This window comes from Serinus canaria, chromosome 1 (assembly GCF_022539315.1).
Source record: "Serinus canaria isolate serCan28SL12 chromosome 1, serCan2020, whole genome shotgun sequence".
Classification (NCBI taxonomy): Eukaryota; Metazoa; Chordata; class Aves; order Passeriformes; family Fringillidae; genus Serinus; species Serinus canaria.
The window spans coordinates 114,689,964-114,707,813 of record NC_066313.1 but is presented as its reverse complement, the minus strand read 5'-3'; the positions used below and the strand labels follow the sequence as shown (position 1 = coordinate 114,707,813).

General features: G+C 66.9%; 4 protein-coding genes across 5 annotated transcripts; 3 read left to right on the top strand and 1 right to left on the bottom strand.

Annotated features, from left to right (window-relative positions):
- The first annotated feature begins 1,073 nt into the window (after positions 1–1,073).
- TPP1 (tripeptidyl peptidase 1) lies at positions 1,074–6,608 on the top strand. Its single transcript, XM_050977745.1, has 13 exons — positions 1,074–1,168; positions 1,574–1,669; positions 1,745–1,884; positions 1,956–2,106; positions 2,347–2,468; positions 2,748–2,926; positions 3,136–3,334; positions 4,537–4,725; positions 4,810–4,882; positions 5,100–5,220; positions 5,315–5,473; positions 5,545–5,682; positions 6,321–6,608. The coding sequence occupies exons 1-13, from the start codon at positions 1,158–1,160 to the stop codon at positions 6,459–6,461; spliced, it is 1,719 nt and encodes a 572-aa protein (XP_050833702.1). The 5' UTR covers positions 1,074–1,157; the 3' UTR covers positions 6,462–6,608.
- Positions 6,609–6,753: 145 nt separating this feature from the next.
- Positions 6,754–8,369, top strand: TAF10 (TATA-box binding protein associated factor 10). Its single transcript, XM_030234619.2, has 5 exons — positions 6,754–6,975; positions 7,166–7,317; positions 7,466–7,530; positions 7,635–7,749; positions 8,208–8,369. Exons 1-5 carry the CDS (start codon positions 6,795–6,797, stop codon positions 8,295–8,297), a joined length of 603 nt encoding a protein of 200 aa, XP_030090479.2. The 5' UTR covers positions 6,754–6,794; the 3' UTR covers positions 8,298–8,369.
- Positions 8,370–8,794: 425 nt separating this feature from the next.
- Positions 8,795–15,027, bottom strand: ILK (integrin linked kinase). 2 transcript variants are annotated; one of them, XM_030234144.2, is made up of 13 exons: positions 14,871–15,027; positions 13,139–13,232; positions 11,960–12,125; positions 11,545–11,640; positions 11,357–11,453; positions 11,181–11,264; positions 11,000–11,085; positions 10,634–10,743; positions 10,256–10,383; positions 10,055–10,176; positions 9,872–9,971; positions 9,665–9,795; positions 8,795–9,430 (listed from the first exon to the last, which is right to left on the bottom strand). In XM_030234144.2, the coding sequence occupies exons 2-13, from the start codon at positions 13,225–13,227 to the stop codon at positions 9,281–9,283; spliced, it is 1,359 nt and encodes a 452-aa protein (XP_030090004.2). In that variant the 5' UTR covers positions 13,228–13,232; positions 14,871–15,027; the 3' UTR covers positions 8,795–9,280. The 2 variants fall into 2 exon arrangements, with proteins under 2 accessions (XP_030090004.2, XP_050830867.1); XM_050974910.1 differs by having other exon boundaries at positions 14,908–15,012.
- Positions 15,028–15,148: 121 nt separating this feature from the next.
- On the top strand, positions 15,149–17,848 carry RRP8 (ribosomal RNA processing 8). Its single transcript, XM_030233951.2, has 7 exons — positions 15,149–15,351; positions 15,428–15,588; positions 15,665–16,070; positions 16,306–16,435; positions 16,705–16,811; positions 16,911–17,007; positions 17,620–17,848. Exons 1-7 carry the CDS (start codon positions 15,287–15,289, stop codon positions 17,728–17,730), a joined length of 1,077 nt encoding a protein of 358 aa, XP_030089811.2. The 5' UTR covers positions 15,149–15,286; the 3' UTR covers positions 17,731–17,848.
- Positions 17,849–17,850: the final 2 nt, after the last annotated feature.

The following is a 17,850-nucleotide window of genomic DNA, read 5'->3' as shown; positions in this document are numbered from 1 at the left end:
TGGGGCATGCAGCCCCGGCAGCCCCCCAGCCCCTGGCTGCGGCCAGGGCAGCTGGTTCCCGCTCTGTCTGAGGGCAGGGGCAGGCCGGGGCTGCCAGGCCAGGGCAGCCGCTGGGGCTGCAGCGGGGGAGCAGGGACAGACACCTCTGGCACTGCTCCACTGCGGGGGATTGGCAGCCACGGCTAGGCAGGTGGTTTTCCTATTGCCTGTCTCTTCCTGGCCTGGACCCCGCTCTGCAGAAGCAGGAAAACAGCTGGGAACCTCTGGAGCCATGGGATGTGCCGTGTGACTGGGCTTGTCACCGAAAGTGCAGGAAAACCAAAAAACTCTCAACGTTTTACTGTTAGAGAATCAAGGCATTACTTTATTCTGGCCAGGATTTTCTTCTGGCCAGAAATTGTTTCATCCACATATGTTCTGGGTTGTGTGGAGAAAATCATTCCATGACACATGAATTTTACTAGATTTTCCACATATTTTATACAGTCAAAACACATAGAATTTCACTGGTCCCAAGTTTTGAAGTTCTTAGTGTTTGGTTTCCTGTTTGAGGGGTGGTGTCTGGAGTTGATGTTCGTTAATGGTTATCGTTTGTGTATCTCCTGTGCTACTGCCAGGAGCCCCTCCTGCACGGGACCCCCAGTTTCACAAGGGGGTGAGCCCGGGACCATCAGCCGCGTACGGACTCTCGTCCTGCCTCCAGCCCAGGGCCCCCAGCCCCGCAGGGAGCCCTGTCCCCCTGACCCCCCGGGAGCCCGACACGGGCCCTCGGCCGAGCCCCCTGTCGGAGCCATCCCGCCGGGAAATGTCCGCATCCCGTCGGGAGGCGGGCGGGAACGGGGGGCGGCCAGGGCCGTGTGTGAGCCGCCTCTCGAGGCAGCCGGCAAGGAGCGAGTCCCCGCCGGTGCCATGCCCGGGCCCGCGCGCCGCCCCGCCGCCCCGCCGCCCCGAGCCCCCGCCGGTGCTAGTGCCGTGCCCGGTCCCGCCCCCAGCCCGTGCCGGTGCCGTGCCCGGTCCCGCCCCCATGCCCCGCCAGCGCCGGGGCCGGTCCGCGGCTCCGCCCATCACGTGACAGGGGTCACGTGACCGCTGTTTTGGTGTCCCCACGTGGCGGGAGTCACGGGACCGCACACGCACGTGACCGGCGGCAGGGCGGCATGGCGCGGGGGTAACGGGCACAGAGCGGGGCACCGAGCGGGGCACGCCGGCTCGGGAACACGGGGACACCTCTCGGTGGGGGCGGTACCGGGCTGGGGGTGCCTTCCGGCCCCGGCGGCGATGGGGACCGCAGGGGTCGGACGGGACTCCCGGGTGACAGAGGCTCAGGGTGTCCGTGGCGCTCCCGGGTGGCGGTGGGGACGGGGCCCGGGGGTCAGGCGGGGTTCCCCGGTGGTGAGGGCTCGCGGGTCAGGCCAGGTTCCCCAGGGTGACAGGGTCAGACAGGCTCCCCGGTGCTGGGACTTGGCGAGCTCCGGCGGGGCTCCCCAGACCCGGGCTAAGGCGTAGTCAGACCGGGTCGGTCCCGGTTCCCCACGGCTGTGCCATTGCCCGTGCTCCCCTGAGCCCGTTGCAGGTGTTGGGGGATGCCCGCCGTGCTGGCCCTGTGTGCGGCCGCCTGGAACTGCGTGCCGGGGCTGGCGCTGGAGCTGGAGCGGGATCAGCCGTTCCGGTAGGTCCGGGGCGGTGGCCGGGCCGGGCCGGGCTGGGGTGCCGGTGCCAGCCCCGCTCACCGCTCCCCCTGCAGCGTGCCCCCCGGCTGGGCCCATGCCGGCCGCGTGGATCCCGGGCAGCCGGTGCAGCTGACCTTCGCCCTGCGGCAGCGCGGCACTGCCCACCTCGCCCGCCTGGTCGAGGCTGTCTCGGACCCTCGGTCCCCACGATACGGTAACGGCCACATCCCTGAGGCCCTGGACCCCGGGGCCCGTGAGGGGATCTAACCCCTCTGTGCCTCCCAGGGCAGTACCTGTCCCTGGAGCAGGTCAGGGACTTGGTCCAGCCTTCCCCAGCCACACTGATGACAGTTCTGAAGTGGCTGCAAGGCCATGGTGTAGAGGACTGCCGGAGTGTCACCACCCTTGACTTTCTGGAGTGTTATCTGCCTGCAAGGTGAGCTCTAAGGGCTGGAACCGACTCTGTGGCGGCTGTCCCTGTGTCTCATTATTGTCCCATCCTGTGGTGGCTGTCCCTGTGTCTCATTATTTTACCATCCTGTGGTGGCTGTCCCTGTGTCCTAGTGCAGTCCCATCCACAGCGGCTGTCCCTCTCTCCCAGCCCTGTCCCGTCCCTTGGTGGCTGTCCCTGTGTCCTAGTGCAGTCCCATCCACAGCAGCTGTCCCTGTGTTGCAGCACGGCCGAGCGCCTGCTCCCCGGGGCTGAGTTCCACCGCTACGTGCAAGGCCAGCAGAGCCTGGTGCGCTCCCCACTGCCCTACGCTGTCCCTGCAGAGCTTGCCGAGCACCTGGACTTCGGTACGTCCCACCTGGGGGAGGTGAGGCTGCAGAGCCTTCTGCAGATCCCTTCCGTGGGATCCAGTGAAAAGTGCAGGGGGTGCCAGGCTGAGGCTCAGCCATGGAAGGCTGAAGAGGCTCTTTCCCCAGGCCGGGGCTGCAGGGCTGGGCAATCCAAGCCCTACTGTTGGCCTGCCCATGTAGACGTGGGACAGTGATGGAGAGCCCGAGGGCTCTGTCCTGCCTTGCTGGGGCTCTGTGCCCTGACAGCCTCTCCCGTCCCGCTGGGCTGTGCTGCAGTGGGTGGGCTGCACCGGTTCCCTGCGGAGCGCAGGGCAGTCAGCAGAGCCAGGGAGGACCCACAGCTGGCACGAGCGTCGTTCCACCTGGGTGTGACACCGGCCGTCCTGCGCCAGAGATACAACATGACGGGTGGGGACGTGGGGCTCCTGCCCAACAACAGCCAGGCCTGTGCACAGGTAACCACTGCCTGCTCAGAGGCCTGTGTGCCGTGGCAGTCCCAGGGATTGGTGCTGGTCTGGGGGTCGTGGGACAGCTGCGTGTCCCTCGGTGGCTGCTGGGAGTGCCTGGTGTAGCACAGACCCGTGCTGGGCAATTTCCTACGTCAGGATCAAAATGTTACCTTGTTTTTTCGAGAGGAGACAACCTGTCCCTCTGTGTCCCACAGTTCCTCGAGCAGTACTTCCACCAAGCTGACCTGGCTGAGTTCATGCAGCTCTTTGGCAGTGGCTTTGCCCACCGCACGCAGGTGGACCGGGTGGTGGGGCACCAGGGCCATGGCAAAGCTGGGCTGGAGGCCAGCCTGGACGTGGAATACATCATGAGCACAGGTGCCAATGTCTCCACCTGGGTCTTCAGCAATCCAGGTACTGGGGAAGAGCCCGAGGGGCAGGGGGAGCACCTGGAGGGGGAAGGAGAGCACCCGAGGGAGGAGGGGAGTGCCTGGAGCATGGAAGGGAACACTTGGAGATGTGAGGGAGGGGGCTGGAACGGGGAGTGCTCAGAGGAGTGAGGGGGGTGCTTGCAGGGCTGTGCAGACAGCTGGCTGTAATACAGCCCCAGGTGCTTTCCCAGCTGCTGTGAGAGCGCACCCTGTGTGCTCCCCAAGTCGGAGCTGGCCCTGCATTCCCAGCTCCTGGGGACATCGCTCCTGCTGTGTGTAGTGACCGTGAACTTTGTGAACCTTCAACATCCAGAGTATCCTGAAGCAGGGATTTCATTGCTGGCACCACGCGGAGCAGCTGCCCCGCTAAGCTCCCATGAAGAAGGGCACAGCCCTCCTCCCCTGGGGTTTTCCAGCTCTGCTGCAGCTCAGCTCCCACCCACGAGTCTCCCAGTGGAGCAGATGAGGGAGTGAGGGAATTTGGGAAAACAAATTGTCAAACAGCCTGCACAAACACAAACAGGGCACAGTGCTAGGGGCAGTGTCCCTGTCCCAGATTGGGAACTGGCTGAGCAGGTGAGTGCCCCAGAGACAGTGGCCCTGTCCCTGATGGTGACAGTGACAGCAGATGGGTGCTGCCCTTCCCTCTGCCCTGACACAGTTACTGGTGTGGGAAGGGTGCAGGTGCAGTGACATGGGTGACTGAGAGTCAGTGGGGGTGGCTGGGGCTCTGCTCCCCTCCCAGTGGAGAGGGCTGGAGGGCAGGGAGGGACCTGGGCAGGTGTAGGTGGAATGTGTGGAGGTGGCACATGCACCACTCTGCTGGGACCTGTTGCCAGAGGAGGAGCTGAGGCCCCGCTGGGTCCACAGGTGCCCCTGTGGCTGCAGCCTTGGTTTAGAGTCTTGGAGAGGGGTGTGAGTGTAGCCCCCAGTCCTGGGCTAACGATAACCCTCTGGCCAACCCCACGGGCTGAGCTGAAACTCAGTGCTGTGCAATGTGAGGAGCCCCAGGATGAGCTCACAGAGCCCCAGGGTGTGCTGTGACTCCATGGCCCACAGGAAGGAGCACTTGGGGCTGCCCTTGGTAGGAAGGTGCTGGGCTGGTGAGGCAGGGCTCCTCGTGCTGTCCCCCATCCCTGATGTCAGAGGAGCTATCCTCGTGTCCCTCCCCTGATGTCCTTGCAGGGCGCCACGAGAGCCAGGAGCCCTTCTTGGCCTGGCTGCTGCTGCTCAGCAACATGTCGTCACTGCCCTGGGTGCACTCGGTGAGCTACGGGGACGACGAGGACAGCCTGTCCTACGCCTACATGGAGCGCGTCAACACCGAGTTCATGAAGGCGGCGGCGCGTGGCCTCACCATCCTCTTCGCCTCAGGTGCGGCCAGGCTGGAGCACCGAGCAGGGCTGGGGACGGGCTGCTCTGCTGCCAGGGTCACCTGTCACCTGTTCTGTGTCTCAGGGGATGACGGTGCTGGCTGTCGGCGGGAGCACAGTGGGAACCACACGTTCCGGCCCAGCTTCCCGGCCTCCAGGTGGGTGCAAGGTGCCAGTGCAACCCTGCAGGGGTCTGAGCCCTCTGAGGTCACCTGAGATCTTCACCAGCTTCTTACAGACCCCAGAGCTGCAGCCTGTGCAGCTCCGGTGGTTGGTTGGGTTTGTGGGGGGAGGCTGTGGTAGCAGAGGGGGCTCTTGGTGGCTGCTGAAGCCCAGGCAGCCGTGTGCCCACCTGCAGTGTCCCTGTTTCCACAGCCCCTATGTCACCACAGTGGGTGGCACGTCCTTCAAGAACCCCTTCCTGGTGACAGAGGAGGTGACAGATTACATCAGCGGGGGCGGCTTCAGCAACGTCTTCCCCATGCCCGAGTACCAGGTAGGGACCCCTGTGCTGCCAGCCTGGGGGCCGCAGTGGCAGGGCGGGGGGCACAGTGGGCAGTGGGGATGCCCATGGTCCGTGCCGTCCCCAGGCCGCTGCCGTCGGGCGTTTCCTGCACTCAGCCTCCAAGCTGCCCCCCAGCTCCTACTACAACAGCAGCGGCCGCGCCTACCCCGACCTGGCTGCGCTCTCCGACAACTACTGGGTGGTGACAAACCGCATCCCGCTGCCCTGGGTCTCAGGCACCTCGGTAAGGAGCTCGTCCGTCCCCTGCTGCCCGCAGCACGGCGGGCCTGGGGCTGAGGGGTTGTGTCCATGCAGGCGTCCACGCCGGTGGTGGCAGGCATGGTGGCACTGATCAACGACCGGCGCCTGCAGCGGGGGCTGGCACCCCTCGGCTTCCTCAACCCTGCGCTCTACCAGCTGCAGAAGCAAGGGCTTGGTGATGCCTTCTACGATGTGAGTGTGGCAGGGAGGGGCTCTCTTGGGGGCTGACTTGGGTGTCCTGCAGTGTGGGGCTGAGGCCTGCCGGTGGGGCTGGGAAGGCCATGTGTGCTCCAGGGGTTGGGCTGAGGGCCGAGGGGGCTGTCCTGGGGCTCCTGCTCCCAGAGCTGTGCCTGGGGCAGGACAGAATCCCTATGGTCTTCCCATGGTAAGGGTGTCCTGGGGTTCCCCTTGACCTTTCCATGGGAGTGGTGTCCTGGGGGTCCCCATGGGCTCCTGTGAGCTTTGTGGGACAGGTTCCCTTGTGTGCCCGGGGCAGCAGCATCCAGTGACTGCAGAGGTGCAGCTGAGTGTGCTGTTCCACATTGGTCCTGAGGGGACCCTGGGCAGGGGCGGCCTATACCATGGGGGTGTTGTGGCGGTCCCCCTGTCAGATGTCTAGGGGTCCCTGTTCCCGGGATTCCTGTCTCAGGGATGGCAGGGACGGCCGTCCCTTGTTCCAGGGGACTGCAGGCAGGGTCCCTGTGCCTTGTCTTGCCCCCCTGCCCCGGGATCCCTTCCCAGGGCTGTGTGGGGCTCCTGTGCTCCGGAGGTTGTTGTCCCGAGACTCGGGGGACGTCCCCGAGCCCCCGTACTGAGGTTGGTCCCCACAGGTGATCCAGGGCTGCCACCTGTCCTGCCTGGACGGCACCGTGCAGGGCCAGGGCTTCTGCGCCACCCCCGCCTGGGACCCAGTCACTGGCTGGGGCACCCCCAACTTCCCGCGCCTGCTGCGGGCGCTGGGGCCGCGCTGACCAGGACGCCGTGGCCGGACAGCGGGGCCGGACAGCGGAACCGGAGCGGACAGCGGGGCCGGAGCGGACAGCGAACGCAGCAGAACCGGGGGCGGGGCGGGCCTGGCGGGGGCGGGGCAATAAATACGCGTAGTCCCGCCCACTGCCTTTGTTAGTGCCCGCGTCTCCGCCAGGGGGCGTGCGGGGCGATGAGAGTCGAAGGGCGAGACCAATGGGGTGGGTCGGGGGCCCGACAGGGCCAATGGGCAGGCGAGAGGCGTGGGGCGGGGGGCCGCGGGGCCAATAGGGCGGCTCGGAGCGCGCAGGCGCGGAGCGGAGGCTGGTGCCGGGACCATGAGCGGCAGCGCCGATCCCGACCCCGCGCCCGCGGCCCCGGCCGCCCCTCCGGGCCCCGCCGAGGGCAGCAAGCCCAGCCCGGCCGCCGTGGGCAGCGCCGGGCCCGGGGCGGCGCCGGCTGCGGGGGGCGGCGCGGCGCGGGCCACCGAGGGCTGTGTTGCCGGCGGGAGGGGGCCCGGTGAGTCGCGGTGGGGGCCGGCGGGGGATGGGCCCCGGGCGCGGGAGCCCCGCGGGCCGCCGTGAGCCGCTCTGGCCGGGGCAGCGGCGTCCGGTGGCCGCAGGTGTCCGGGTCCCGTTGAACGGGCTGTCCCTTAGTGCCGGTGCCGGCGGGGCGCGGCGTTCCCGGCGCTGACCGTGCTGTCCCGCAGTGCCGGTGTCCGCGGCCGTGGCCGCCCCTCCAGACGGGGCCATGTCCAACGGCGTGTACGTGCCGCCCGCGGCCAACGGCGACGTGAAGCCCGTGGTGTCCACCACGCCGCTCGTGGACTTCCTCATGCAGCTGGAGGACTACACGCCCACGGTACGGACACACAGGGCGGCTCCGGCGGGACGGGGCACGGGGCAGGTCCCGCGGTGCTGGGGTACGGGGCGGCTCCTGTGCCACGGGATACAGGATGTGGAAATGCTCCCACGGCGCCGTGGAGCTATTCCAACTCTTCCCTTGGCAGATCCCGGACGCCGTCACAGGGTATTACCTGAACCGGGCAGGGTTTGAGGCCTCGGACCCCCGCATGTGAGTGGCCGCGAGGTGGGGGGGAGTCACAGGAACCCCCCCAGGGGTCGGCAGAGGGGCCCGCGGGCCCCTGCCGCCTCGCTGACACGGGCCCTGTCCCGCAGAATCCGCCTGATCTCGCTGGCGGCACAGAAGTTCATCTCAGACATCGCCAACGACGCGCTGCAGCACTGCAAAATGAAGGGCACGGCCTCGGGCAGCTCCCGCAGCAAGAGCAAGGTGAGGGCACTGAGGAAGCGGGGAGCCCTCCTGGGGATAGGGCTGAGCGTGCCGCCACCCAGTGCAGGCACACGGGGAGCAGGAATCTCAGAACCTGCCGGGCTTATGGTGGGGAGGGGCTGGGGGAGACACAAGGGGGCATGGAGCTTGTGGGCACACTTTGGTGCCCCCCACCCCAGCAATGGCCGCAGCTCTGGGCTTGGGGAGGAGCTGGAGTGAGGGGTCCTGGGGACCCTCCTAGCGCCTTAGCTGGGGTTCAGGGGCTCCACAAGGCCAGGGGGATTGGGTGCTAGGTGTCTGGGGATGTCTGAGGGCACAGAGCAACAGAATGGGGGCAGCTGGGAATGCCCTAGTGCTGGCCAGAAGCTCCTCTGGGAGTGGGACACTCCTGTCCATGCACCGTGGGGGTCCCACAGCCCCGTCTGTCCCTGCTGTGACCCGTGCCCCGTGTCCCCCAGGACAAGAAGTACACACTGACCATGGAGGACCTGACACCAGCGCTGGCCGAGTACGGCATCAACGTGAAGAAGCCACACTACTTCACGTAGAGCACGGGGAGCTTGGGCAGTGTGCAGGGGTCGTGTTGGTGCCATTAAAAACCTTGCAGGGTTTTGTGGGAAGGCAGCCTTGCTCCTGTGCCTGCGTCCACAAATGCTGGCCATGCTCACCCCCCACTGCCAGTCACAGGGGGCTCGGTGCTCATGACAGGGCTGGAGCAGAGTGAGGTGAGGGGACAGGAACTACCCAGCACCCTTCCTCTTCCTCCTTCCCTAAACTGCCCCTCATCTCCCAAGGGAATACCCTGAGGGCTGCACAGGCAGCACTACGAGTGGAGCGAGGGACGGGACCCTGTGCCCATCTACCCTACCTGTGCTGGGCACCAGAGGGTTGCTGTGGGTGGTGATTTGTGCCCAGGGCTCTGTGGGCTGCATGGCAGTACCATATCATTCCAACCCCACCCTCAGTCCTAGACCTCCCCTGTGAGTCCCAGCCCCCCACCCCCAAGTCCCCCCCCCCCCCCGTTCCCCCGCCCTGCAGCCCAGCAGCTGTTTCCATACCAAAGGTTTATTTGGTTGCCAGTGGCCATTCTGGGGCCAGAGGGAAGTGGCCAGTGAAGCGTGAAGCGGGGGCAGTGCTGGGCACCACAGGTGGCCTCTCCTGGCCTGCCCCTTCCCCCCCAGCCTTGGGGGGCTGAGTCCTGGGTTGGGCTTTGCCCAGCAAGGGGGGAAGGGGGGCCCCACAGCCCCATCCCCCAGAAGCAGGGCCAAGCCAGAGGTCATGCCCTGGGGTAGGGGGGCTGCACTGGACTGGGGGCGGCCCAGAGGCTGGCTAAGGCTGCCCTGCTGAGGGGCTGCCCTGGGCGGGGGTCCGGAGCCTGCAGAGCTCCGGCGCAGGCAGTGCCATCTGTACCGTGTGTCCGTGGCTGGCTCAGGGTGAGGGGTGTCCTCTGCTCCCCCTGGCTCTAGGGCTAAAGGCACTTGGGGGTGGCGGGGGGCGCAAGGCAGCGCTGGAGGGGGCAGGCGCCTCCTCTCTACTTCTCCTGCATCTTCTCCAGGATGGGCACAATCATGTCGAACTTGGGGCGCTTGGCCGGGTCCTCGTTCATGCAGATCTTCATCAGTTTGCAGATGTGGGGGGAGATGCCAGGGGGGATGGTGGGACGCAGCCCCTCCAGTGCTACCTGCAGGCAAGAAGAGGAGCCAGAATCAGGACTGGTACCCTGCTTCCACAGGCAGGGACACCTTCCACCTGCCCAGGTGCTTCCACACCCCCTCCAACCTGGCCTTAAGCACTTACAGGGATGGAGCAGCCAGAGTTCTCTGGGCAACCTGTGCCAGGGCCTCACCACCCTCAATGGCCAGAACTTCTCCCCTGACTGACCCAAAGGAGTTCCTTTGCCCCTCCACCCCCTCACCTTCATACCGATCTCCATGTTGGACAGGTCAGCGAAGGGCACCTCACGTGTCACCAGCTCCCACAGCAGCACGGCAAAGCTCCACATGTCAGCTGAGCGCCGGTTGATTTCCTCTGGTTTCTTCTGCAGGGCTGGGGGATGGCTGGGGGCTGAGTGGGACTGGGGGTGAGGGAGCTTCTCTGGGGGGGCTGGGGACTGGCCACTCACCTTCCGGAGCCACCCAGGCCGGGGCATACATCCGCCCCGGGCACTGGAAGGAGAACTTGACGTCGGCCATGCTGATCCGTGCCGTCATGTCCTCATCGATCTGGGGACAGCAGCAGGTGGTCAGCAGGAGCCCTCCCTGCCCTGAGAACCCCCCTACCTGGGAGAGGGGCTGTGCTCACTCACCATGACGCTGCGGCTGTTGAGGTGGTGCCGTGGGATGAGGGGCTCCAGCGTGTGCAGGAAGGCCATGCCCCGCGCGATATCGAAGGCGAACTTCACTGCCTGCATCTGGTCCACCACAAAATCTGGGAAGGGGGTGATGGGGTCAACCCACCCTAAGGCCACCAAGGGCTGCCCCCAAACACACCATCCCCCAGCACTCACTGGTTCCCTCATGCAGGACGTTGTACAGGGAGCCGTAGGGCATCCAGTGGCTGATGACAATGGGGTGGGGAGCTGGAGGGGCCTGGCAGGCACCCAGCACCGGCAGCACATTGGGGTGGGAAAAGATCCTACAAGAGAAGTGACAGCCCTAAGAACAGGAACGGGCTGCCTGCAACCCCTTGTCTGTCCTTTGCCATCCCCCAGGGCCTCCCAGCCACTGGCCACCACCCTGGAGCATTCCTGGCCCCACAGAGGTGGGAGGCCCTGCCTGCCCCATTCTCTGAGAGCTGCTGCTGGCCCTGAGAAGTTGCCCTGGTCACATGCAGGTGGGGATCACAGGCACATGCCAGGGTGGATCCAGGCGCATGCAGCGCTCACCGCAGTTTTGGGTACTCCTCGTTGAAGTCCCGGCTCTTTCGCGTCGTCCAGTCCCGGATCCTCAGCATTTTGATTACGATGTCATTGCCCTGCCAGCGCCCCTTCCACAGCTGGAGGAGGAGCAGAGACACAGGCACCGTGAAAGTGGTGCAGAGTCCCCAGCATCCCCAGGCACCTGCGTGGGGCTCTGGAGCGCACAGGACCAAGGGTCCACAATGAGAAGGGAGCCCACTGGTCCTGTGGGAGCTGGGGAGGAGCTCCCTCCCTGCACCTGGCCATGGGACTGCAGAATGGTTGTGCCCAGCAGGGCCAGGACACAGCAGTCTGCGCGGGCCAAGGGTCCACCGGGGGGTGAGAGGAACCCACCTCTCCCGACTGGTTCTCGTTCAGTTTGTGGCTCAGGCTCAGCTGTTTGAAGTCAATCCCGGCGAGTTTGTTCAGGGTCCCGTTCCCTACAGTGGAAGGGGGATGACTTCTGGATCCAGGAGGCAGTGCTAGCAGGGCACAGGGGACCCATGGCATCCCCCAAGGGACCCCCAGTCCTTACTGGGCCGGGTGCGGGTTGTGCCCTTCCAGAATGTGTCCTTGTAGGGGATCTTGGTGAGGCTCTGGCCCAGCTTCTCAGCACGCTCTGCAGAGGGAGGAGGAGGAGGGTGGTGCCCAGAGCCTGCTGTGGCTGGCTGGAGGCTGTGTCAGTTGTAGGGTCCTGAGGAACCCTCTTACCTTTCAGGATCTCTCGCAGTGGTGTCTTGGCCTTGTCTGTTGGGGTCTCACCATATTTGTTAGCAATGCTGACCAGGGCCCCACTGCCCACCAGGTCCTGTGGGAGCAGGGAGCAAGGGCTGTGGTTTGTGATCTCCCCTCAGTCCCCCTCCCACCCTGCCCTCCCTCCTGCCCGTGCTCCCACTCACCTCAGCCACCTGCTCGTGTCCCCAGAAGCAGGCATAGTGCAGCGGTGTGTTCCCATGCTCATTCACTGCATTGATGTCTGCTTTGAACTGTATCAGCTGGGGACACGGGACAGCCCCTGTGAGCCCAGGACTGTCCCCGTAAGCCCTGGCAACATCCCCATGAGCCCGGGACAGCCCTCATCCTCCTGGTGCCTTGCCCTGGGGGATGCAGCGGCAGCACATTGGGAGCTGTAGAGAGGGGGCTGAACTGATGTGGGGCTCAGAGGGATTTGGAGGAGTTTGTGAGGAGTGGGGAGCTCAGGGGTTCTGGGGGGATGCCAGGTGTCCCTGACAAGAGGAGCAAGTCCCGCGAGGGGAGTGTGGAGGGCTACTCAGGGTGTGGGTTAGGGCAGGTGCTGGCACAGGGGCCAGGTACCTTCTGCACGATGTCGCGGTGGCCGTGGCTGGCGGCCAGGTGCAGCGGGGTGTCATCACCGCGGTTCATGACGTTGATGCGGGCCCCGCGCATGATGAGCATGTCCACCACATTGGAGCGGCCCTCGCGGCAGGCCCAGTGCAGGGGGCTGAATCCATGGTCATCCCTGCAGGGTGGCGGGGGGCTCTGCTCAGCTGTAGCCCCCTGGCCTGGGCATCACTGGCATCATTTTCAAAACACCAGCGGCAGGGGCGAATGGACCGGGTTGAACATCCATCCCACTCCCACCCCCACCAGGGCCCCACCAGCCCAGGCCAAATCCTGTCTCCTCCAAGGCTGAATCACAGCTGGATCCTGTCCCCATCCCCCCACTCCATGACCAAGTAAGGGAGGAGGTGGCAGCCAGGCCTTAAATGGAGATCAGGAACTGGCAGAGGGGCTGCTGCAGCCCCGGCTCCCCTCCAACCCAGGTTCCCCCCAGTCCCAGCCCCTCTCCAGCCCCCTGGCACAGCAGACCCCATTTGTCACCACCATGGCCCTGCAGGCAGGGGCTACCCAGCACAGAACAGTTCCTTGGGCACCTTCTGTGGGTCTGGGAGAGCTCCATGTCCCTGGGACCTCCAGGAGGGGCAGGGAGGCATGACCAAGGGAGGCCATTTGTCTGGAGCGCGTCTGGAATGCCAGGGCCGTGGCCTGGCTGGGGTCACGATGCGGGGTCACACTGCAGGCATTTGCTCCAAGCCCCAAGCCTGGCCCAAACGTGCTCCTGAATGGCTGTGAGCACATGCTGGACCCTACGGTCCTGCAAGACCCCTCAAACGGGCTGTGGGGAGCAGAGCCCTGGGCACACAGAGTGGCCCCCACAACTCCCAGCCCAGCAGTCCCAGCCGTGTACCCACACATCTGCCATGGTGCTCCCCAGAGAGGGAACGGGGACAGGAGGACAAGGTCAGTGGACACAGCCACCACCACGGGGACAGGGGAGGTAGCCCCAGCCCAGCTGATCCCCGGCTGTGGCCGTGAGGAAGTGGCCAGAGGATGTTTGGCCTCGTGCCTCAGCGATGCGGTAACTTCCTCCAGCGGGGAGGAGCTGCGTCCTGCCATCTGCCGCCTGCCTTTCCACGGAGACTGGCGGAAACCAGCCCAGCGGAGCCCCCAGCCCTGCACAGCCCCGCTCACCCCTGGTTGAGGTCGTTCTCGGTGTTGTCCAGCCACAGCCGCACGGCCACCGCGTTGCCCTCCCGGCATTGTGTGAAGATGTCGTCCATGGCAGCTGCAGGGGGGGACGTGGGTAAGGATATGGGGATGGACCCCTGATCCCCCCCAGTGGGGAGGGCCCTGGAACTCAAGTACAGGAGCCTCCCGCCCGTCCCCAAGCCCTCCCGCCCGTCCCTGCAGCTCTCCAGGAAGCCACAGGCAGGCTGAGGTCGGACCTGGAGCCGGACCCGCAGCCCAAGGGGAACATCCCGGGTGACTCCAGCAGGGCTGTGGCTGCCTGCAGGAAGCCAGGCTGGCACCCCCGGGCTTATCACCGGGCACAGCCGGCCCCGGTGCCCACAGCTCTGGGGGGAGTAAGGCTGGGGGAGCTCAGCACCCTCAAGATGGGACCCCGCAGATCTGGTGGGGGTGCCAGAATGGGGCTGGGGTAGCTCAGCATCCCTGGCATGGGATCCTGCAGCCCCATGACCCTCCTGACCCACTTGGCTGGGCCTGGCATGAGCCATGCTCAGAAAGTGGGACCCCAAAGCCTCATGGAGGACCCCATGGACACGGAGGATCCATGGACACCCCAGCTCAGAGCCAGGCACTGAGCTCCCTCCAGCTCCCCAGGTGACCCTGAGCCTCTGGCTGCGAGCGTGGGACCCGCTGCCCAGCAGTCTGTGATGCTGAGCAGGGACATGCAGTGAGTATCACAGTGTGGGGACAGTCAGATTGAATATGGCATGCCTGACATGCACCCATTGGGGCTCAAACCTGCTGCTGGAGGATCCCCCCGGACCTGATGCCCACCCAGACACAGCAGGACCCCCACCAGCTGCCAGCACCTGCAGCTGTCCCCCAGGACCCTGCCTGCACCCCTTGGCCCAGGCAGCTCCAGAGGGGCAGATGCAGAACCCTGGATTTTTGCCAGGGTCTCATACACCCCAGAATGGCCCCAGCACACCACAGCAGCATTGGCCCTGTCCCAGCACCAGAACACCCACACTCCCGGATGAGATTTATCTCCCACCCATTTAGGGGCACCTCATGAAAAGGGGTCCCCAGGACATGCCACACTAGTTGCGGCCCTGTGGGACCTCACCCTGCAGTGATGACACCTCATCCTAGCCCCACCCTGTCCCCTGCTGTCACCCACCGGCTCCTACCCAGTCCCGCGGGGCTGACCAACCCCAGCCCTGCCCGGATGGCCAAGTGCCCACCTCGGCCTGCTCAGCACCCGGGGCAGGGGACGGGACGTGGCGACACAGTCCCCCCGTGTTACCCCGAACCAGCTGCTAGGGCCCCGCTCTGCCCTGCGGCCCCATCAGTCCCTCCCCTTCAGCCCCCAACTCTCCCCTGTACCAGAACCCTTCCCTGCACCCCCAACTCTTCCCTGCACCCCCAACCCTCCCCTGTACACCCAACACTCCCGTGTACCCCCAACCCTTCCCTGCACCCCCAACTCTCCCCTGCACACCCAACCCTCTCCTGTACCCCCAACCCTTCCCTGTACCCCCAACCCTTCCCTGTACCCCCAACCCTCCCCTGCACCCCCAACCTTTCCCTGAACACCCAACACTCCCCTGCAGCCCCCCACCCCTCCCCTGCAGCTCCCGCCCCGGCCCCGGCCCTGGCTCCGACTCCGTCCGGGCTCCGTCCTGCCCTGCCCCCGCTTTGGGTCGCCCGCAGCCGCACTCGCGGCCTCCCGAACCTGTCCCCGCTCGGTGCGGGTGCTGTCCCGCCGTTACCGGGTGCGTGTCCCGGCGGCTCCGCAGGGCGGCGGCTGCGGCGGGCGCGGGACGGCGCGGGGGCTCCGCCCGACACGGCGCCCTCTGCCGGCCGGAACCCGCCCGGCCGCGGCTCCTCCGCCACACGGCTCCGCCACACGGCACCGGGCGGGGCCGCGGGAGGGGCGGGGAGCGCGGTCGGGCGGGCTGGACGCGGTTACGGGGCGTGCCGAGTGACCGAGGGCGCGGCTCCCGGCCGGGGCGGAGCAGGCCGCTGGCAGCACCGCCCGCGCAGCCCAGGCCTCCGCCGGGTCCTCCGGGCCGCGAGGAGGGGCTATTTTCGCGGCGCTGCTTGGGCGGGAGCACATGTGTCCCGGTACCGAGCGAGGGTTCCCGCTCCATGTTCGCGGAGCAGGGCCGGAACGATGCAGCGGAGCCGCTGCCCCGGAGGGCCCGGGCCGGCCGGTAAGTGGGCGATGCGGGGGCGGCGGGCCGGGCCAGTCCCGGGCGCGGGGACGTTACTGGGCCCCACTCTGCACAGGACCCCACGGAAGAGGCGGCTGCCCGGGACCGCTCGGGACGGTGAGGCGGCTCGGAAGCGGCCACGGAAGCGGAAGAAGGCCGGCGGGCCGCGGGCCGCGGCTGGGGAGCTCCCGGCCGGTCCCGACGAGCCCCGGCAGGCTGGGCAGCGGCCGGACACAGGTATCGGGACGGCTCCGGGGCCCGGCGGGCAGGAGGAAGCTGCCTCCGCGCCTAACCCCCCTCTCGATGCCCCCAGACGGCCCGGTTGAGCCGGCGGAGGAGCCCGGGAAGCCGGCGGGACTGAGCCGTAGGCAGCGGCGAAACCGGCAGAAGCGGCAGCGGCGGCAGGAGTCGCCGGCGGGGTCGGATGGGGAGCGGGGCTCCGGGCCGGGCCCCCCGGACCCGCCGGGCCCCGCGGAGGCCCCGTCGGAGCCCCGCTCGGGCCGCTCGGCCGCGCTCCGCGCGCGGATGGAGGAGCGGCTGCTCGGTGCCCGGTTCCGCTACCTGAACCAGCAGCTCTACACCGGCAGCAGCCGGGATGCGGCGCGGCTCTTCCGCGACGACCCTGCCGCTTTCCACCTCTACCACCGGGGCTTCGAGCGGCAGGTGCGGCGCTGGCCCGAGCGCCCGGTGCAGCGCATCGTGCGCTACCTGCGCCGCCGGTGAGCGGAACGGCGGGGCCTGGCGGGAATATGGACCGGGGGGGCCGGGAGCGGGGCCAGGGTCTGAACGGGGAGCCGGAGCATGGACCGAGGATGGCCGGGGGGCCGTGAGCGGTGGGGCCGGGAGTGAACGGGGGACCGGGAACGGTGGGGCCCGGGAGTGATCGGGGGACCGGGAACGGTGGGAGCCAAGGCGCCGGGCCCGGCCACTCTGAGCCCGCCGTCCGTGCCCCAGCCCCGCGTCACTGGTGGTGGCGGATTTCGGCTGCGGGGACTGCACGCTGGCCGCCAGCATCAAGAACCAGGTGCACTGCTTCGACCTGGTGCCGCTGAGCCCGCGGGTCACCGTCTGTGACATGGCCAAGGTACGGGGGCAGCCCCGGGGCAGGGAGGGTGGGCACGGGGGACCGTGCCCCCGAGGGTCCCGTGCGGGGCGGGGGAAGCACGGGTGTGTCTGTTCGAAAGCTGGGTGTGTGCCTGGGGCACGGCTGAATCCACAAGGCTGGGCAGTCTGGGGGCGAGTCTCAGCCCCATCAACATTGCCATCCTCCTCCTCGTGCTCCCGGGGGTGTGCAGAGCGGCTTCCAGGCCAAGTCATCATCCTCCTCCTCCGGGGCTGTCCCGGGGTGGGCAGGTGCCGCTGGCGGCTGAGGCGGTGGACGTGGCCGTGTTCTGCCTGGCGCTGATGGGTACCAACCTGCAGGAGATCCTAGGGGAAGCCAACCGTGTGCTGAAGCTCGGGTAGGCAGAGGTCCTGGGGCAGTGGGGGATTGGGGCAGGGATGCTGAGCTGCATCTTCGGGGTGCCTGGGCAGCCTGCTCAGAGCTCAAGTCACCGCAGGGGGACCCTGCTGGTGGCCGAGGTGGCCAGCCGCTTCGAGGACACCCGTGCCTTCCTGAGGGCCATGACACAGCTGGGCTTCAAGACCGTCTCCAAGGTGTGTGCCTAGGGCTGGGCACTGGGTGCACCAGGAACCAGGGAGGGAGTGTCCTGAGGGCAGCCTGGTGTGGAGCAGACCAGGGGTTGGTGAAAGTAGTTGGAGGTGGGAAGGATTGGTGCATGGGGGACTGCAGATGGGAGAACGGGGGGATGTGTACACACAGGGATAGAGTCCTGGGGGAAGGTTTGGGGGTTCTGGGGACCATGGGGGCACACTGTGGCGGTTTGGGATGCAGATTGGGTGGGATGCTAGGGCTGGGGAGGGGATGAGGGGGCCCTGGAGTGCACTGGGTCTGCAGTGCAGGGCCTGGAGGTGGGTGTGTAGCCCAGGAGAAGCTTGGGGGTCCCAGAGCCTGGAGGAATTGTGGTGTGGGGCTGGTGATGGGGGTGTTGGGGATTTAGAGGAGTATGCTGGGGGCCGGGGCACACAGGCCGCACAAGGGCTTTGGAGCCAGGGTCTGGGCACAATGGGGGTCTGGAAGGAGGCAGGAGGGACCCGGGGTTCTCTGAGGCAGCTTGAGTAGTGCTGGAGGGGCTGGGTGATGGGGCTATGGTGATGATGGGGGCTCCAGGCTGCCGGTAACAGTGTCGGGTGTCCCCGCCCCCTCAGGACCTCTCCAGTTCCTATTTCTACGTGTTGGAGTTCGCCAAGACGGGCCCGGCCCGGCCCGGCCCCGCTCCCGGGCTGCGCCTGCGGCCGTGTCTGTACAAGCGGCGGTGACCGGAGCGCCGGCACGGGGCGGGACATTGGGGCGGGGCCGCGCCGGGATGGGGCGGGGCCGCGGCGTCTGGCGCCGCCCCCCGCGCGTTATCACCAATAAAGTCGCTGCTTCCTCTGAGC